The 20486-nt window shown below is 38.6% G+C and overlaps 1 protein-coding gene across 6 annotated transcripts in view; it reads right to left on the reverse strand.

Moving 5' to 3' along the window:
- The window catches only part of USH2A (usherin), an 848241-nt gene that overhangs the window by 676001 nt on the left and 151754 nt on the right, over positions 1-20486 (reverse strand). For all 6 annotated transcript variants that reach the window (XR_011381453.1, XM_070055318.1, XM_008268426.4 and 3 more), the window contains exon 11: positions 17275-17405. Coding sequence is in view for 5 of the 6 variants with exons in the window: in XM_070055318.1 (XP_069911419.1) it covers positions 17275-17405 (131 nt within the window). In the remaining variant the exon portion in view is untranslated. The remainder of the gene's footprint in view (positions 1-17274; positions 17406-20486) is intronic.

Genomic DNA, 20486 nt, shown 5'->3' on the forward strand with positions numbered 1-20486 from the left:
AGTGGACGAGCCCCTGTCATCCACTTGGGAGACTTGAATGAAGCTCCTGGCTTTGGCCTGGCCCAGCTCTAGCTGTTGTAACCATTTGGGGAGTGAAGCAATGGGTGGGAGATCTGTCTCTCTGCAACTCTTTCAAATAAATAAATCAATCTTTAAAAATTCAAAAAGCAATGTCTGAACTGTCTTATAGCAACATTAATTCCTGATATTAATATGACTCATTTCATCTATTTTTGCATATTTATTTTAGGTTACTTTGAAGTAATTATAAATTTTAAAGATGTTACAAAGGTAGTATAGAGGCATTCCACATACTGTTCAGCTGGTTTTTTCAGTGTTTATGTGTTATCTAATTATAGAACAGGATCAAAACCAAGAACTTGATATTTAAGAAACATAGATATGTGGATCTATGTAATTTTATCACATGTGAACATTTGTGTGACCGCCACCACAAACAAGAAACAGAACTGCTCCATCATCACAAAGATGATCATTTCTACTCACATTCACCTAGTTTCCTCTGGCATCTACAAATCTTCTCTATCTGTATAATTTTGTATTGCAAACCCTGAATAAATGGCATACAGTATATGATTTTCAGAGACTGATTTTTTTCTTCATGCCAGTAATTTTTTTTTTTTTTGACAGGCAGAGTGGACAGTGAGAGAGAGAGAGAGACAGAGAGAAAGGTCTTCCTTTTGCCGTTGGTTCACCCTCCAATGGCCGCCGCAGCCTGCGCGCTGCGGCCGGCGCACCACGCTGATCTCAAGGCAGGAGCCAGGTACTTCTCCTGGTCTCCCATGGGGTGCAGGGCCCAAGCACTTGGGCCATCCTCCACTCTACTCCCTGGCCACAGCAGAGAGCTGTCCTGGAAGAGGGGCAACCGGGACAGAATCCGGCGCCCCGACCAGGACTAGAACCCGGTGTGCTGGTGCTGCAAGGCGGAGGATTAGCCTAGTGAGCCGCGGCGCCGGCCCCAGTAATGCTCTTGAGAATTACTCAGGTTGTTACACGTATTGTTAGATTTGTGCTGTTGGGTAGTATTCTGTAGCCTGGATGTATCACTTAAAAATAAACACTTATTCACCTGATAGGAAACCAACTCGCTATTTCCTGGTTTTGAGTACTACAAATGAATTGCTAATAAAATATGTGTATGTGTCTTTTGCGAACTAAGTTTCATTTTTCTAGTTTAAGTGACCAGGAGTGCAAGATAAGTATGTATTTAGCTTTTTAAAAACTTGCAAATTCTTTTTTCGGAGTCATTTAACATTTAACATTCCCATAAAATAATATCTGGTTTCACTTCATCCTCAAAAGTAATTGGTATTGTCACTATTTTTACATTTAGCTGGTCCAACAGTTACATTATTTTATCTCATTATAGTCTAAATTTGCATATCCCTAGTGGCCAATGTTGAATGTCTTTTCGTACGCTTATTTTTCAACCTGTATATCACATTCAGTGATATTTATCATTTTTTGCTATTTTCTAGTTAGACAGTGTTTTTATACTTTAATTTTCCTTTATTGTTTTAGCCTTGAATTCTTCATATATTCTAGATATTATTTCCTATATATGTGGTTTGGGAATATTTTCTTTTCACTGTATACACTGTATAGCTTTCCTTCCTTCCTTCCTTCCTTCCTTCCTTCCTTCCTTCCTTCCTTCCTTGAGAGAGAGAGAGAGAGAGAGAGAGAGAGAGACAGAGAGAGAGAGAGACAGAGAGACAGAGAGACAGAGAGAAACATCTTCCTTTCCTTTGGTTCACCCCCCAAATGGCCTCTATGGCCGGCGTACTGTGCAAATCCGAAGCCAGGAACCAGGTGCTTCCTCCTGGTCTCCTATGCGGGTGCAGGGCCCAAGCACTTGGGCCATCCTCCATTACCTTACCAGGCCACAGCAGAGAGCTGGACTAGAAGAGAAGCAACCAGGACAGAATTCGGTGCCACAGCAGGACTTGAACCCAGGGTACCAGTGCCACAGGCGGAGGATTAGCCAAGTGTGCTGTGGCACTGGCCAATCTTTCCATTCTTTTAAAAAAATATTCATTTATTTATTTGAAAGAAGAGTTACAGAGAGGCAGAGAAAGAGAGTGAGAGTGAGAGAGAGAAGTATCTTCCATCCACTGGTTCACTCCCCAAATGGCTGAAACAGCCAGAGCTGGGCCTATGTAAAGCCAGGAGCCAAGCACTTCTTATGGGTGCCCCATGCAAGTACAGGGGCCCAAGGACTTGAGCCACCTTCTACTTCTTTCTCAAGCCATAGCGGAGAGTTGGATCGGAAGTACAGCAGGCAGGACTCAAACGGGTGCTCATATGGGATGCTGGCACTGCAGGAGGTGGCTTTACCCACTATGCCACAGCGCTGCTCCCTATCTTTCCATTCTAAGAGGTTGTCATCGAGAGCAAACGTTTTATTTTTTATGAAATACACTATTTCAACTTTAAAAGATTATGTGTAATAAAAATATTTTTAAATTTGTATTTACTTATTTTCATTTTATTTGAAATGCAGTGTAAGACAAAAACAGAGCTTCCTTCCACTGAGGCACTCCCCAAATCCCTGCAGAAGCCAGAAGCTAGGAGCCCAATCTGAGTCTCCCTGTGAGTGACAAGGCCCAAGTACTGGATCCATTGCTTGCTGCCTCCAAGAGTGTGCATTAACAAAATGCTGAATCGGAAGTAGAAGAGATGGGCACTCCAATATGGGTTTGTGGGTATCCCAAAGAAGCAAATTAACAGCTGTGCCAAATGCTTGCCTCTAAGAAGCCATTAGGAAGCTTTGCAGTCCAACAATTTTCTTATCTTTTTTTCCCCTAAAGATATATTTATTTATTTGAAAGAGTTACACAGAGAGAGAAGAGAGAGAGAGAGAGAGAAGAGAGAGAGAGAGAGAGAGAGAGAGAGGTCCTCCATCCACTGGTTCACACCCCAATTGGCTACAGCATCCAGATCTGTGCCAAACTGAAACCAGGAGACAGGAGCTTCTTCCAGGTCTCCCATGGGGGTGCAGGAGTCCAAGGACTTGAGCCATCTTCTACTGCTTTCCCAGGCAATAGCAGAGAGCTGGATGGGAAGTGGAGCAGATGGGACTTGAACCTGTGCCCATACAGATGCTGCCACTGCAGGTGGCGGCCTAACCCACTACACCACAGTGTTGTCCCCTCTTATATTATCTTTTAAGAGTTTTGTTCCCATTTTACATTAAAATCTGTTTCTTTTTGGACTCATTTCTGTAAATATGCAACTGCCAGAGCATGATTTGTATAAAAGACTACCCTCCATTTTATTGCTTTTACATTTTTGTCAAAAGTTGGTTAACCATACTTCAATGCAGTTATATCTGGTTTCCTTATTATATTGATTTGCTAATACTATGAAATCCTGATTACCATAGCTATATGATAAGCCTTGGAATCAGGTAAGATGATTCTTTTCATTTTTTTCCTTCTTTTTTTTTTTTTTTGAAATCATTTTAGCTATTTTAAAACTTACATATAGCCGGCGCCGTGGCTCACTAAGCTAATCCTCCGCCTTGCAGCACCAGCACACCGGGTTCTAGTCCTGGTCGGGGCGCCGGATTCTGTCCCGGTTGCCCCTCTTCCAGGACAGCTCTCTGCTGTGGCCAGGGAGTAGAGTGGAGGATGGCCCAAGTGCTTGGGCCCTGCACCCCATGGGAGACCAGGAGAAGTACCTGGCTCCTGCCATCGGATCAGTGTGGTGTGCCGGCCGCAGCGCGTCAGCCGCAGTGGCCATTGGAGGGTGAACCAATGGCAAAGGAAGACCTTTCTCTCTGTCTCTCTCTCTCTCACTGTCCACTCTGCCTGTCAAAAAAAAACAAAACAAAACAAAACAAAACAAAAACAAAAACAAAAAAACAAAAAAAAACACCTTACATATAAATTTTAAAGTAATTTTGTCTACTTCTACAATTCTGACATTTTAAAATGAAATTCCTAGGATTCCCAGATGGCAGAACACAGAGGGAGCTTACTGCTCTAGCCTAGGGGAAGATAGGTTAAAAAAGTGGAGAGTTGGATCCTGTGCTGTTGCCTAGCCAGTGAAGCCACCACCTGCAGTGCTGGTGTCCTATGTGGGCACTGATTTGAGTCCCAGCTGCTCCGATTCTGGTCCAGCTCTCTGCTGTGGACTGGAAGGGTGGTAGAGGATGGTCCAGGTTCTTGGGCCCCTGCACCCACATGGGAGACCTGGGGAAGGGGGATCCTGGCTGCTGGCTTCAGATTGGTTCAGCTCCAGCCATTGCGGTCATCTGGGGAATGGGTCAGCGGAATGAGGGTCTCTCTTTCTTTGCCTTTGCTTCTTTGTAACTCTGCCTTTCAGATAAAATAAATAAATCTAAAAAAAAAAAAAAGTGGACAGACTGTAATCTCAGGGAAGAGTTAGGGAGAAAACGGCAAAGGAAATACCACACAATTTAGAGGGACACTATGGACCTATGTGGAGTGTGTGGATGCACACAACTCAGGACCCAGCAGCCAAGAGCCGTAGCACCATCTTTGGAGAGTGAGCTGAGAACAGACTGATGCAGCCCAAGCCACTGGTGATAAAGCTGCAGGAAAAGCCTGTTGTGAGTCTGGCTTGGAGTCCTGTGAGGGATAGTGTACCTGTCAACCTAGAGAAAACAAAAGGGGGCACTTTTCTCTCTCCCTGACCACTGGGCACCAGTGTCCTCTAACTAGCTGTGAGGGGCAGGCATCATTTGGACATACTAACAGCTGCACCAGCTCATGTCTGCATACCCAGCAACCAGCCAAAAGGAGACGTCTGAGTCTGGCTGGGAGAATTGACATGGGACACATGTCATACCCAGCACATGCCTCAGGGTATTCGCTGAAAGACTAGACACTCCAGTAAGCCACAGAGGCATGGTCCAAAGATAAAAGCCATCACAGGGGAGAAAAAAAGTCAACAAGTATCTCCACAAATGCCTGAAAATAAATGCAGCAATTCAAGAAACAAGAATAAGGAAGATAACATGATGCCCCCAAAGGAACACAATAACACTTCAATACTAGAATGTGAAGATAAAATATTTGAAGAAATGCCAGAAACAGAATTCAAAAAATTGATAGGATTACTTAGAAATAGTCAGAAACAAATCCTCAAATTAAAGAAATCCATACATGACAGAAATGAAATTTTTCCCATGAAATTGAGATTTTAAAGAGAAATCAAAATGAAATATTGGAAATGAAGAATTCAATAGAACAAATAAAAAATGTGGTGGAAAGCCTTAACAACAGACTCAGTGAGGCAAAATAAAGAATATCCAAGTTAGAAGACAAATCTCTGGAAATTTTACAGTCAGACCAAAGAAATTAAAAAACTAATAAACAGTAAAACAGTGTCTGAGATTTATGTGATACAATCAAATGACCCAATATATGGTCTTAGGAGTTCCTGAAGACATGGAAAGAGAGAATGGGTTAGAAGGCATTTTTAGTGAAATAATTACAGAAAACTTGCCTAATTTGGAGAAAGAAAAGGACATCTAAGTACAGGAAGCACATAGAATTCCTAATAGACATGACCAGAAAAGATCCTCACCATGAAACATTACAGTCACACTCTCCACAGTAAAACAGAAAGATTCTAAAATGTACACATGAGAAATGCCAGATTACCTCCAGAGGATTTCCAATTAGACTCACAGTTGACTTTTCATCAGAAACCCAATAGGCTAGGAGAGATTGCAAGACATAGTCCAAATCTTCAGAGAAAAAAAAATGTCAACCTAGAATACTATACCCTGCAAAGTTCTCATTTATGAGTGAAGGTGAAATAGAAACCTCCCATAACAAACAGAAATTGAAATAATTTGTCACCACTCATCCAGCCTTACAAAAGATGCTTAAGGGGGGACCAACATGGTGCCCTAGCAAATAAAGATGCCATCTGCAGTGCTGGTATACCATATGGGCTCCAGTTTGAGTCCTGACTGTTCTACTTTCAATCCAGCTTTCTGCTATGGTTCGGGAAAGCGGTGAAGATGGCCCAAGTCCTTGGGCCACTGTGCCCGCATGGGAGAACTGGAAGAAGCTCCTGGATCCTGCCCTCAGATCGGCACAGATCCAGCTATTGTGGTCATCTGAGGAGTAAACCAGTGGATGGAAGACCTCTCTCTCTCTCTCTGCCTTTGCTTCTCTGTAACTCTGTCTTTAAATAAATAAATAAACTTAAAAAAAAAAAAACAGTAATTTTGTTTTAAAAACAAAGAAGCTTAAGGATGTGCTACACGCAGAAACATGATCATCACTATGAAACAAGGTGAAGGAAGAAAATCTCCCAGTACAAAGGAAAACCAAAGTAAACAATAGGAATATTCATGGAAAAATTGCAGGTCCAAGTCATTATTTATCAATAGGCACCATGAATGTAAATGGCCTCAACTCCCCAGTTAAAAGACAAAGACTGGCTGAATGGATTAAAAAACAAAACCTACCTATTTATTGCCTGCATGAAACATATCTCACCAACAAAGATACATGAATACTGAAACTGAAAAGATAGAAAAAGATATTCCATGCTAACAGAAACAAAAACAGAGCTAGTGTAGTCATCCTATTATCAGACAAAATAGACTTTAATACAAAAACTGTTAAAAGAGACAAAGAAGGGCGCTATATAATAATGAAGGGATCAATTCAATAGGAAGATGTAACAATTACAAATGTGTATGTACCTAATTGCAGAGCACCTGGCTATTTAAAAGAAATGTTAATGGATCTAAAAGGAGACATAAACTCCAATACAATAGTATTGGGAGGACTTTAATACCCCACTTTCAGCAATGGAAAGATCAGACAGAAAATCAGCAAGGAAACAACAGAGTTAATCAACACTGTAGACCAAATGGGCCTAACAGATACCTACAGAACTTTTCATCCTGCAGTTGCAGAATACACATTCTTCTTACCAATGCATAGAACTTTCTCTAGGATTGACCACAGGCTAGGCCATAAAGCAAGTCTCAGAAATTTAAAAAAGTCGAAATCATATCATGTATCTTCTCTGACCACAATGAAATAAAGCTGGAAATCAACAGCTCAAGAATTTCTAGAACGTATGTAAACTCATGGAGACTGAACCACATGCTCTTGAATGAACAGTGGCTCATATAAGAAATCAAAAGAGAAATAAAACTTTTGAGGAAAAATCTTTTCTCATACTATTTGTTGAACTCTTAGTTAATCTTATATGTATATAGGTAATTGAAAATAGATCTTAGTAAAAAGAAGAATGGGAATATAGAGGGAGGAAGAGGAATGGTGGGAGTGTAGGCGGGAGGGTGGGTATAGTGAAAAGAATCACTAAGTTCCTAAAATTGTATTTATGAAATGCTGAAGTTTGCATACCTTAATAAAATGTTTCTGGGGGGAAAAAGGGAAATTCCTATAATAACCTCGATATTAATTTGGGGATAATAAACATATTTACGGTATTGAATCTTCCAATCCAATAACATTGGAATAGCTTTATTTGAATCTTTGCATTTTAAGCCAACGTTTTGTGAAATTTAGCATAAAGTAATCAATAATTAATATTTTAATGTTTGTGTTCACATGCTCATTATTAACACATATAAATATAGTTAATTATCATATATTGATCTTATATCTTAAAAACTTGTATAACTCATTTATTAGTTCCAGAAGTAAGGTTGATTGATTTTAATTCCTTGGGATTTTCCATGTAGTTCATCCTTTCATCTGAAAACAGGGACAGGTATTTTTTTTTCTGTCTGATAAATAGGCCTTTTATTTCCTTTTCTTGCTCTGCTGCGCTGGCAGGACCTTAAAATTTTAGGTTATAAAATTTCAGGTTAAAAGGTTATCATAAAAGACATCCTTGTCTTGTTCCTGATTTTAGGTGGAAGGAATTTAGTGTTTCACTTATAAATAGAATGTCATCAGAAGGTAGCTATTTTTGATGGATATTCTTTTCAAGTTGAGGAATCTCCCGTATTTCTAGGTTTTGAGAGTATTTATTGAGAATTTGTATTGAATTTTGTCAACTACCATTTTCACATACATAATTAGGATTTCTGTCTGTATGCTTGATTTACTCTTTTTTTAAATGATTTATGTATTTGAAAAGCAGAGTGACATTAACTGTTTCAGTCCCCTAAATGACCAGAAGAGCCAGGTCTAGGCCCAGCTAAAGCCAAGAGCTAGGCATTCTCTCCAGGTTTCCCTATAGCTGGCAGAGGCCCGAGTACTTGGCTCATCACATGCTGCTCTCCCAAGTCCTTTAGCAGGGAGCTAGACCAGAGGTGGAGCAGCTAGACTCAAGCACGCACTCTATGGTGGGATGCTGTCATCACAAATGGTGGCTTAACCAGTTATCACTGCAAAACTAGCCCATTGATTGACTCTTACATCATTATATAATATCTTCATTTCCAGAAACTTTATTTGCTCTGAAGTCTGTATTATCTAATACTTACATGGCAATCCTTGATTTGCTCCAATTTCCACATGGTTTAATTTTTCCACCTTTTTCCCCCAAGTCTACCAATATTATTACATGAGATAAATTTTTTGTAAACAGCAGATGATGGGGCACAACTTTGCATTCAATCTAGTAATCTAATAGGCCAATTATATTTAATATTATTATTGATATGTTAAGGCTTCATTTTTCTGCTACTTTATTTTTTGGATTTTATTCTGCTTTTCATTTCCCTATTTATTTGTTCCTGCCTTTGTGTGGCTGACATGAACATATTTTAGAATTCCATTTTGATTTATTTTAGCTTTCCTGAGTATATCTTTTGAGGGGTTTGCTTGGTAGTTGCTATGGTTATTACATTATATGTACATAATATAACAAAGTCTTTTTTTTATTTACCAATTCATTAACTGTTGAAAATTCTCTTTGCATCCTTTTATCCTGATCATTAAATATAGTTGTCTTAAATATTCCTTCTTTTCTAAAAAAAAAAAAGAAAAAAGAAAAAGATTTATTTATTTACTTGAAAGCCAGAGGTTAAGAGAGTGAAAGAGACCTTTTACCCAGGAAATCATGCCTTAAATGCCCACAACAGTCAGAGCCAAGACAGGCATCAGCCAGAAACTTCATGTAGGTTCCTCCAGTGGGTGGCAGGAACCCAATTAACATTCACTGTACCCTAGGCATATAAGCAAGAAGCTGGACTGGGACCACAGAGTAGCCAAGAATCAAACCACACACTCTGATATCAGATGCAGATGTCCTACATGGTGGCTAAATCCACCAAATTGCAATGCCTGCCCCAAATATTCTTTTTAATATATTGAGAACTACATGAGATGGGGATGTAAACTTTGATTCAACCATTAAACATAATTTAGAAAACTCTAAAGGAAACAATGCATTTATACATAATTTAACTCTTTGTGAGATTTTTTCTTGTTTCCTGATGTTTCAGCATCTCTTCTTTTATTATTGTTACTTTCTTTTTAGAATTCTTTTTAGCCAATATTCAGGGTAAGTATGCTGGAGACAAATTCTCTTAATTTCCTCTCATCTGAGAATGCCTTGATTTCTTCTTCACTTTTCACTGCTATTTTTACTGAATATAAAGGTCTGTATTGAGATTCTTTATAAAATATTTTGAAATACAGTATACATACTTAAATGCACATCAGTGTAGAGATAAATAAATTTTTGTCCTATGATCACACTCATAACAAATAAAGAATAAAATATTACTAGTACCACGAGAGTCCTCCAACTCTTGAAAATGTGTCAGCTCTTCCTAACCACCACAGAAAATCATCACCATTGTTCAATATAGTTAGGGATGTTTTAACCAGAGCCATCAGAAAAGAAAAAGAAATCAAAAGGATTAAAAACTGGAGAGGAGGAAGTCAAATTATCCCTGTTTGTGGGTGACAAAAGCTTTTATTTAGGGGAAACAAAAGACTCCAGTAAGAGACTACTGGAACTCAAGAGAATTCAGGAAAGTTTCAACACACAAAATCAACCAAAAAAAATATCAATAGCATTCTTATACACCAACAACGCTCTGGCCAGAAAAGAAATTATAAGATCAGTTCTATTCACAATAGCTATAAAAAATTTAAATACCTTAGGATAAGTTTAACCAAGGATGTGAAGGATATCTACAATGGAAATTACAAAACATGGGGCCAGCACAGCAGGTTAAAGCCCGAGCCTGTAGTAACAGCATTCCATATCATTGCCATTTTGAGTCCCGGTTACTCCTCTTCCCATCCATCTCCCTGCTGATGCACCTGGGAAGCAGCAGAGGAAGGCCCAAGTCTTTGGGCCCCTGCACTCACATAGGAGACCTGGAAGAAGCTCCTGGCCCCTGGCTTCAGATTGGCTCAGTTCCAGCCACTGTGGCTATTTGGGAAATGAACCAGTGAATGGAAGACCTCTCTTTCTCTGTCTGTCTATAACTCTTTCAAATAAATAAATCTTAAAAAAAAAAAGAAAATTACAAAACATCAAGGAAAGAAACAAAAGACAGAAAAAAAATTCCATGTTCATCAATTGGAAGAATTCATGTCATCAAAATATCCATACTACCCAAAGCAGTTTACAAATTCATTAGGATCCCAATCGAAATAGGAAGCATGTTCTTCACAGATTAGGAAAAAAAGATCCTGAAATTCATGTGGAGACACAAAAGACCCTGAGTAGCCAAATCTATCTTATATAATAAAAACAAAACTGGAGGCATCACAATCCCAGATTTCAAGACATATTACAGATTTCAAGACATATTACAGGGCAGTTACAATCAAAACAGCCTGGTGCTGGAAAAAATAGATATGTGTACCAATAGAACAGAAAAATCCCAGAAATTAGTCCATCAATCCATAACTAAACTTTGACCAATGAGCTAAACTCACTCCTTGGAGAAAGGACAGACTCTTCAACAAATGATGTTGAAAAACTGGATTTCCATAGGCAGAAGTTTGAAACAAGACTTCTAACTTACACCCTATATAAAAATCAACTGTCAATGTATCAAGAATCTAAACCTATGACATTAATAAGGTAAACATGCAAGGACATTTGCACAGGCAAAAACTTCTTGGATAAGACCTCAGAAGCACAGGCAATAAAAGTAAAAAGACAAATGAAATTACATCAAGCTAAGAAATTTCTGCACAGCAATTTACAAAGTGAAAGAGCAACCAAATGAAAGACAGAAATGTTTGCAATCTATGCATCTAATAAAGGATTAACATCCAAAATAAATATGGCAGTCAAGGAACTCAACAACAAAAACAAAGCAATCCATTTCCAGTGTGGTTTCTGTTATCCTATCTCTTGGTGGCCATACCTACTAAAGTCACTCTACTGAGGATTGCCCCCCCCCCATTATTAGGTTGGATGTCAATACTGCTACACATAGTCCAAGAGGAAATGAAAAATTATATCACTCTAGGGGTCGGCACCACGGCCTAGTGGATAAAACTGAAGCTTACGGTGCCACCAACACATATGGGCGCTGGTTCAAGTCCTGGCTGTTCCATTTTCAATCCAGCTCTCTGCTATGGCCTGGGAAAGCAGTAGAAGATGACCCAAGTCCTTGGGCCCCTGTACCTGCTTTAGAAGACCCGGAGGAAGCTCCTGGCTCCTGGCTTTGGATTGGTGCAGCTGTGGCTGTTGTGACCAATTGGGAAGCGAACCAGCGGATGTAAACCTTTCGCTCTCTCTCTCTCTGCCTCTCCTCTCTCTGTGTAACTCTGACTTTCAAATATTTGATATATATATGGGTGTGTGTATATATATATGTGCATATATATTTTCAAATATATATTTTATATATATATTATATATTCATATATATATATATATCACTCCCATCAAAGGACTTTCTAGGTAGAGCAGACTGCACCAAAGCTGGTATGAGAGGCCTTAGTTTTCTTATGATTAGAGGTAGGGACAGGGAAGAGTTCATGTGAGCAAGCAGAACTTAAACTTCACACCATCACTCAAGGAAAAAAATGTATGGACTCCATGCAGCAGAAGGAGAAAGGGAGGTGGGATTTGAAAGCTGCTGATTGACTCTTTATTATAATGTCCTAGTGATCTTCCCAAATCCTCAGTAATGGATTAGCATTTTAGAATGTAAGATTATTATCTCTACTGTGCAAGGCGACTCTCTTGCTGCCTTTGATTTTTACAAGTGTTCATGATGCAGACATCCTCATGGCAAAAAAGTGTCAAGAAATGCTGAAAGCTAACAGAAGGAAACAAGACCTCAGTCTTGTAGCTTCAAGAAGCATGAGTCTGGGGCCAACATTGTGCTTTAGTGGGTTAAAAACCACTTGCTACTTCAGCATCCCATATTTGAGCACCAGTTTCAGTTCCAGCTACTGTGCTTCCAATCAAGCTCCATGTTAATATGTCTGGGAAAGTAGTGGAGAATGACCCAAGGGCTTGGATCCTTGATACCCACGTGAGAGATCCAAATGGAGTTCCTGGCTTCTGGCTTTGGCCTGAATCGGTTACAACCTGTTGGTGGGTGAACAAGTGGATGACAAAAAAACAAAACAAAACAAACAAACAAAAAAAACCTCCCCACCTGTGACACTGTACCTTTCAAATATATATAACTTTAAATAAATAAAAGAAACTGGAAAAAATAAATGGGCAGAGGACATGAACAGGCATTTTTCAAAGACTGAAATTCAAATGACCAATAGACACATGAAAAAATGCTCAATCTCACTAGCTATCAGGGGATTACAATTAAAAACCATGATGAGGTTTTACCTCATCCAGATAAAATGGTTATCATTCAAAAATTAAAAAAAAAAATAACAAATGCTGGCAAGAATGTAGAGAAAAGGCTAATCCAATACAATGTTAGTTAGAAAGTAAACTGGTACAACCATTATGGAGACAAGATGGAGATTCCTCAGAAAACAAAACTGATTGACCATATAACTGAACCATCCCACTCCTGGGAATATAGCCAAAGGAAGTGAAATCAGCATATGAGAGTTACCTGCACTCCCATGGCTATAGTGGCTCGATTCACAATAGCTAGAATATTGAATCAAGCTAGATATCTGTCAACTAATGACTAGATAAAGAAAATGTGATTATCTCTCACATGGACTATCACTCAGCCATCTACAAAGAACAAAATCCTGACATTTGCAACAAAATGGAAGCAACTGGAGATTATTATGATAAGTGAAATAAGCCAGACAGACAAAGACAATTATTATATGTTGTCTCTTATGTGTGGTAGTTAATAGAGAGGAAGAGGATTAAAAAATGTGGGTGTCAGATCACTTGGTTACTAGTTACAAATATTGCTTCACTGAATCATATCATGTAAATGATAACACACTCTTATTTCACACATTGACAACAAAGAAATGGAGGGAATAGTAAGGACTCTTGGGAAACTTGTGGCACTTTGTTCTTAATTGGGTGTTGGTTATGTGTGTGATCAAATGACAAAAAAAACCTCATTGATCTTTACAACTAAGTACATTTCTTGGTACATATACTGTATTTTAATCAAATGTGTTTTTCAAAAAAGAAAAATCATCTCCCATTCAAAGTGATTATCTCCTGTAAATGATATGTTTCTTCTCTCTGGTTTTCAACAATTTTTCCTTTCTTCAGTTTTCAGTAGTTTGTTTATAATATGTTTGAAGTACATGTCTTTTTGTTTCAATTGTTATGGGTTTGTTCATCTTCAATTCATAGGTATAGGAGTATTGCTAAATTTGTAAATTTTTCAGACATGTACTCAAATGCTTTATTACCCTAACCCTCTTAACCCTCTATTTTTTCTCTTTCTAGGACTCAAATGACAAGAATATTAGATTCTTTGTTATAATTCCATAAGTCCCTAATTCCCCATTTATTTATTCACTCTATTATCTTTCTATTGTTCAGATTAAGTAATTCCAATTCTATCTTCAAGGACACTTATCCTTTCCTTTGTGTCTTCCATCCCACCAATGATTCCCAATCTTTCAATTCACTGAGATTATTTTCTAGTTTTGGCATCGCATATTTTAATTCTAAAATTATCATTGGGTTCTTTTTTATACCTTTTATTTCTTTAATGAGACTTTTTAAATTTATTTCAAGTGTATTCTTAATTTCTCTTCATGACTAATTTCTGATGGATATTTTCAACTCTAACTTCAAGGTCATGTTAGTCTTGGTACTGTTTATGGTCTTTTCTTATTTCATTTCATGATTATCATGATTCTTGGTCTGACAAGTAATGCTTTTTAATTGAAACCTGGACAACTATAGGTTGTTTTTTTTCTTCCAAGATTTATTTTATTTATTTGGAAGGCAGAATTACAGAGAAAGAGAAGATAGAGTGTCGCTCCCCCTCTTCACGGAGGAACGACACTAGACCCTGCGCTGTTCTTTTGTCTGCTCTGCCCTTCCCGGGTTTGCTGCTGGTTCTTCCCGGGTTGGCTGCCGATCCCTTCCACCTCCGTGGAAGGGCGGTGCCCCCTGCCACTTTCCCCACTTCCGCAGGGGAGTGGCACACCGCCAGCCGGCTCTCTCGGGGCCTGCTCAGATGTTATCTGGATGTTCCCTTTAGATGTTCCTGGTGCATGTTGTCTCTCTCCTCCTTTATAGTCCTCTTCCACCAATCCCAACTCTGCTACCCACACGCCGAGTACGCTGCTCTCCTCCAATCAGGAACAGCTCTTGCAGCTTGTCAAGTTGGTGAGAGGCAGCTGTGTAGAAGCTGTTTACTCCTCTCCCAGCGCCATATTGTGAGAGAGCAGATGCATAGAATAAGTCTTAATTCCAGTAATTTAGTCTAGTCCGAGTTGCTCCCCACAATAGAGACAGAGAGATCTTCTATCTGCTGTTCACCCCCCAAATGGCTGTACCAGCCAGGGCTGGGCCAGAAAAAAGCCAGGAGTCAGGAGCCTTTTTTCTAGGTCTCCCTTATGAATGCAGGGGCCCAAGCACTTAGGCCATCCTTTGCTGCTTTCTCAGGCCCATTAGCAGGGAGCTAGATTGGAAGTGGAGCAGCTTGGACTCAAATTGGTGCCCATATTGGATGCCAGCATTGCAGGCAGCAACTTAACCCACTATGCCACACGGTGGCCCCTACAAGTCTTTGCTAAATTTTCTGTTTTAGCAGCAGTCCTTTTAAACTCTTCTACTGGTGAAGAGAGACTGCTGCTTCTTTTGCCAGGCAGGAGTAGAAATGCAAGTATTCCACTGTTTCCACTGTCAGTAAGCAGTGGTGAGTCTCCTCCTGGCAGTGGGCAGAACAGGAAGTTCACAGTGTCCATTAAGCCTCTAAGAATACCCTCTGAGTGAGAGGGGGGGGATTTCCTCTGTTATAGGGAATCTCAAAGAATGCCTGCATGAATTGAGAGGTCGCATGCCCTGAAACGCCATTGCCCTGAGTATTCACTTTCATGATCCCACCCAAGAATTAGAGCCACTCCATGAGACGTAGGGAGAGGGATCTGCAGCCAGTAATGTGCAAGAGAGGTCTGCACTGGTTCACGAGAACAAATTCCGTATATTTCTTACCAACTCCATGCTACGTGACATCTCACTGGTGGCTCGAAATGAACCATGGTGGGTTTTGGCTTTCCTCCAACACTCAGTTAAATAATTAGAGAGCCATCAGGAACTGTCTACCACTCTGAATGGGATGGACTTGATAGAGAAGTTTGAGTTCACAAAAATCAGGTGTTAAATTATTGCACATGTGAGTCGCGGAAATGAGAGACAAATCTGCTGCACTTTAATCCATATGGTTTGTGACATTAAAATGAGATTCTGAGAAGTAGAATTTTATTTCACAGTCTTTTAATACTATATACCAAAGTTACTTAACCTTAGATGTTCATGGGGGAAAAAACACTGTTTTTAAAATGGAAATTTTACATAATGCTCAGAATACAATAGAAATCATTCTAAATAATCTAAGTATGAGATCAGTTCTCAGAATCTCTATTTCTTCAACAAATATTGATTTGATGCTTGTTATATGACTGGAAGCATTCTGTTAGAAAAGCAAGAAGTAAACAAATAATATCATAAAAGCTCTAATGATAAATAGATGGCATGATGCAAAAGGCAGTGAGTTTAGAATGTTCTGTATTTGAGAGATCGGCAATATCTCAAATGATATATTAAGATCTCAGCTGAGACTTGAATGACAAGCAAGGAAGCCAAGCCAAAAATTCAAAGGAGATATGTAACAATGAGATATAGTCAGATTTGAGAGAACAGCCCCTCAATATCATAAAATAAAAATAGAAGTTGTCTTTGTTGATTATTCTTCTGCTCGTCAACTTTCCAATGAAGCATGTAATGCTGTTCTATTAACACACTATGGTTACTATGAAAGTCTTTAAATCCATATTTTGCCCTCACTTACATTTGTATTTTATTTTTGGAAAGCCTTTTTTGATTGCATCCTGAAAGTAATATAATAAATATTGCCTTGCACTTATTATATCCACTGTAATTAAAAAGAAATGTTGTGGAACTAGATTGTGGTTTATGTTCCTAGCCACTGTACCCTTAATTATTTATAACATGGCCTGTAATTATTAAAAACTAATACAATCATTGAATTGATTCTTCCAAGTAATTACCCTTTCACTATTTTTATAATTTTCACCTATTGTTATTACCAGGACAGGTAGTACCTTCAGCTGAAGACACCTGATTTAAATATGGGAGCTGCAGCTTCTGCCCGGGTAGGAGTTATGGACCCAGGTCCATGAGAATCCATGTTCAGATAGGTGAGGCATGGATGTTTGAAATGTAGGTAATAAAAATGTGCTTAGATCATGATAATCCTTTCTACTTTGATTTAAGAAAGAAAGAAAGAATATGAAATTTAGAAGCAGGCTATCATAGTTTTCATTGAGTCTATATGCAAGTGACTTTGGCTATTCTATCTTCTAAAGAAATTTTAAAAACACTGCTCTTATTTGTTATTTATTAATATTAACTTACCAGTAACAACAAAAACACTCAATTAACATTGCAGTTTACTCTGGACCCCCACCCTCCAATTTGTTTTGACACTTGTAAAGTTAAAAGGAAAGAAGTCTTTCTTACATTCAAGGGACCACTTAAGTAACCATATGTTTCATGTTCATACTATCAATGCATAGGAACACCACTAAATATATAAACACACAGAGAAGACTTTCTGTAAAACAGAGTCCTCAATTCCACTGGTAGCATATCTTAGAATTAGTTTCTGGAAGAGTAATTACATCCTTACCTTCAATACCAACAAGAACTCACCTGATCACAAAGGAGGCTACTGTTTCTAGTGCCAACTTTATCACAATCACAAGGTTTGCAAACATCGATGGCTGAAGGATCTGCACCAACTTGTCGGAAAGAGTAATCCTTGCACAGCTCGCAGTGTCTTCCTGTATCAAGGAAAGGTTATGCATTATGACTTCCAATTCATTAAAGTCCACCACATAATTCAAAATTAAAGACTGTATTCCTTTGAGGGAATTCTATAATTTTCAGGACATCCATTTTAATGCACCTTTCGTCTCTACCTGCCAATTTAGTGATCCAGAGCATATGAAACAATGAACCTGTTACAAACTGTGCTTTACTTCATTAAACTCCCATCTGTTATATAATATCATACTTCTAGAAAGCTATACCTTGTAGGGGCCCATCGATTTTAAAAGAGTTTGTTTCTAAACTTAAAACTTTATTTCATGAGCCAGGCACTTAATCTAAATCAAATATGAGAAATTTCTACCTAGGTGGTATGTGATGCTTATATAGCTGGAAACAAGTAGGTATGTAGTAGTAGAAATATTTTTCCAGAACTAAATCTTGTAACATGGCATACTGTTCTTAATACAACTGATTATCCTGTAGTTTTCATGAGAAAAGCAAATGCTTCTTTTAGTGGTCATCATTTTTCCCTCTAAATATCAAAATAAAAATTCTCTACATTTAGCTATAACTAATAAATTTCATATTAAACCTTAGAACAGTACAACATGCTAGCTGTATCAGGTAATTTTTACTGTTTACAATGCATTCATTGGAAATTTTCCCTTGCCATTTTAAATATAAAGAAACTGAAACTACAAGGAGCTTCTAAGTGAATGTGAATAGCATACGAGTATAAGACTGTTGAAACAAAACTCGAATTTATCAAGTCTCCCTTTAAACATTTTGCATTCTGCTCAGGTGTCAATGCAAGTGGCCCAGTATTAGAAGACTGGAAATAATCTAGTGAAAATTCATATTCTGATGGATGGTGGCTATGAACTAATTAAAATTAAATGGATTTATAGTATTTCTAGAATATTACCATTTACATATGCTGATGATGCCTAAATCTCCATCTCTAATCTAGAAATATCTATTTTATTTATCATTCAATAAGTATTTATTGAATGATTACCAAGTTCCAAATAGTGGGCTAAGTGCTAAGGACCTCAGTATTGAGCAAAACACACAACACATATTGCCTCACTCTCCCAGAGCTTCCTTATGGTCTATGGATAAGACTAATCTTAATTAATTAATACCAAGAATAAATGTACATTTACAGCCTGTGATAAGCCTAAGGAGACACTGAAGTACATAGATGATTTCAATCTTTCTGCAACACCACAAAAAGCTTTTATTGAAGAAAGGAGCTTTAGAATTGTACTTCCAACTGCCCACAAAAGACCTGCTCTGTGTCCCTTAGAAATACAAAGTATGTCCTAAACAGGACTTGTCATTTCTGCCTTGGCAGGATCTTCCTGGGTTTCTTGTCTGAATGAATGTGTCAATTGTGATCTCAATGCTCAAGCTGGAATATCAGAGATCAGGTTAAGACTCTTCCTTCACTCGCCTACACTCTGCTCACAAAACACTCTCTCATTTTTCCATCCCAAATATCCCTTGGCTCCCCTCTTCCTACCCACACTACTTCAGTGTACTCTGACATTGTTCCTCAGCTGAGCTACAGCAGCACCCTAATAACTGGTTTTTCAAAGCCACCTTTGACCCTCTTCATCTCATCCTCCACTTTACAAGCAAATGCAACCTTAAAAACTGAAAAGCAAGTTATTGCTGTTCCTGTTTAATACCCTTTAAGTGGTTTCATTGACCTTAAGCCAGAAGCCAAATTCTTTATCATGATTTACAGAAACCTCTATGATCTGTTATGTCCTTCATTTTTACTCTCTCTTCCTACCATGAACCATTTGTCTTTCGATCATTTTTTCAAAGATGCTATGTTTCTTTCTATTCTGGGCCATTGAACAACCTATTTCCCTTACTAAATACTTTTGTTGAGCCACTGAATTCTCTTTCATCTCACTATTTCACCTGCTGAACCCTTCCCGTAGTTGCCCTATTGCAACCACAGGATGCACTGGTAAGACAACGTTGGAATTATTCCTTGAGTAGTAATTACACTACTTTGCTACTATACAATGATGCAAAGACAGAAAAATTGGTTATCACACTCATCTTCATGTCCCCAGTACCTAGCCAAGTTCTAATGACATTTCAGGTCATCAATAATTATCATATAATTTACTTCATGCTTCATAGTAGCACCTTCAAACCCATTAGACATGAACCATTATATTTTACAAATTCAGATGTTGCTTATTTCTGCTCATCTTCAAAAAATAGTAATATTTGATGGCTAGCTGAAATACTTTGTGGCTTTAGAACAGGGCATTGATTATCATCGTCTTAATTAGAGTTTTTATTTATTTATTTATTTTCAAATACTTATTTATTTGAAAGTCAGAATTAGAGATAGAGGTAGAGACAGAGAGCGAGGTCTTCCATCCGCTGGTTCACTCCCCAGATGGCCACAACTGCCAGAGCTGCTCCGATCCGAAGCCAGGAGCCAGGAGCCTCTTCCAGGTCTCCCACATGGGGGCAGAGGCCTAAGGATTTGGGCCATCTTCCACTGCTATCCCAGGACATAGCAGAGAGCTGGATCAGAAGACAAGCAGCCGAGACTAGAACCGGCACCCATGTGGGATGCCGGCGCTTCAGGTCAGGGCTGTAACCCACTGTGCTACAGCGCCAGCCCCTTCATTAGGGCTTTTAAAAAGATCATTCCCAGATTATCAAAGTGCATGCCAAATCCAAATGGATATAAACATCTTCATGTGAGAATCTGGACATAATACAAGATAAAAGTGATGCAAGTAAACTTCCTTTAAGGAGAGATATATATTCAAGCTAAGAATTCTCAAGTCATCTTGAATATATTTGAAGATTAATCAATGGTATGAATGGTTTATTTTAAATAAAAAAAACTTGCAAAAATATATATAGGCAGGCATTCAGCCTGGTGGTTAAGACGCTAGGTAAGATACCCGTGTCTCCAATCAGCGTGCCTGGGCTGGTTATCTAGCTCAGGTTCCTGACTTCTGCTTTCTGTCAATGCAGACTCTGGGAGGCAACAATGATGGCTCAAGTCAGTAGGTCACTGTCACCTGTGTTAAAGATCTGGATTGAGT

This window comes from Oryctolagus cuniculus, chromosome 13 (genome assembly GCF_964237555.1).
Source record: "Oryctolagus cuniculus chromosome 13, mOryCun1.1, whole genome shotgun sequence".
Lineage (NCBI taxonomy): Eukaryota > Metazoa > Chordata > Mammalia > Lagomorpha > Leporidae > Oryctolagus > Oryctolagus cuniculus.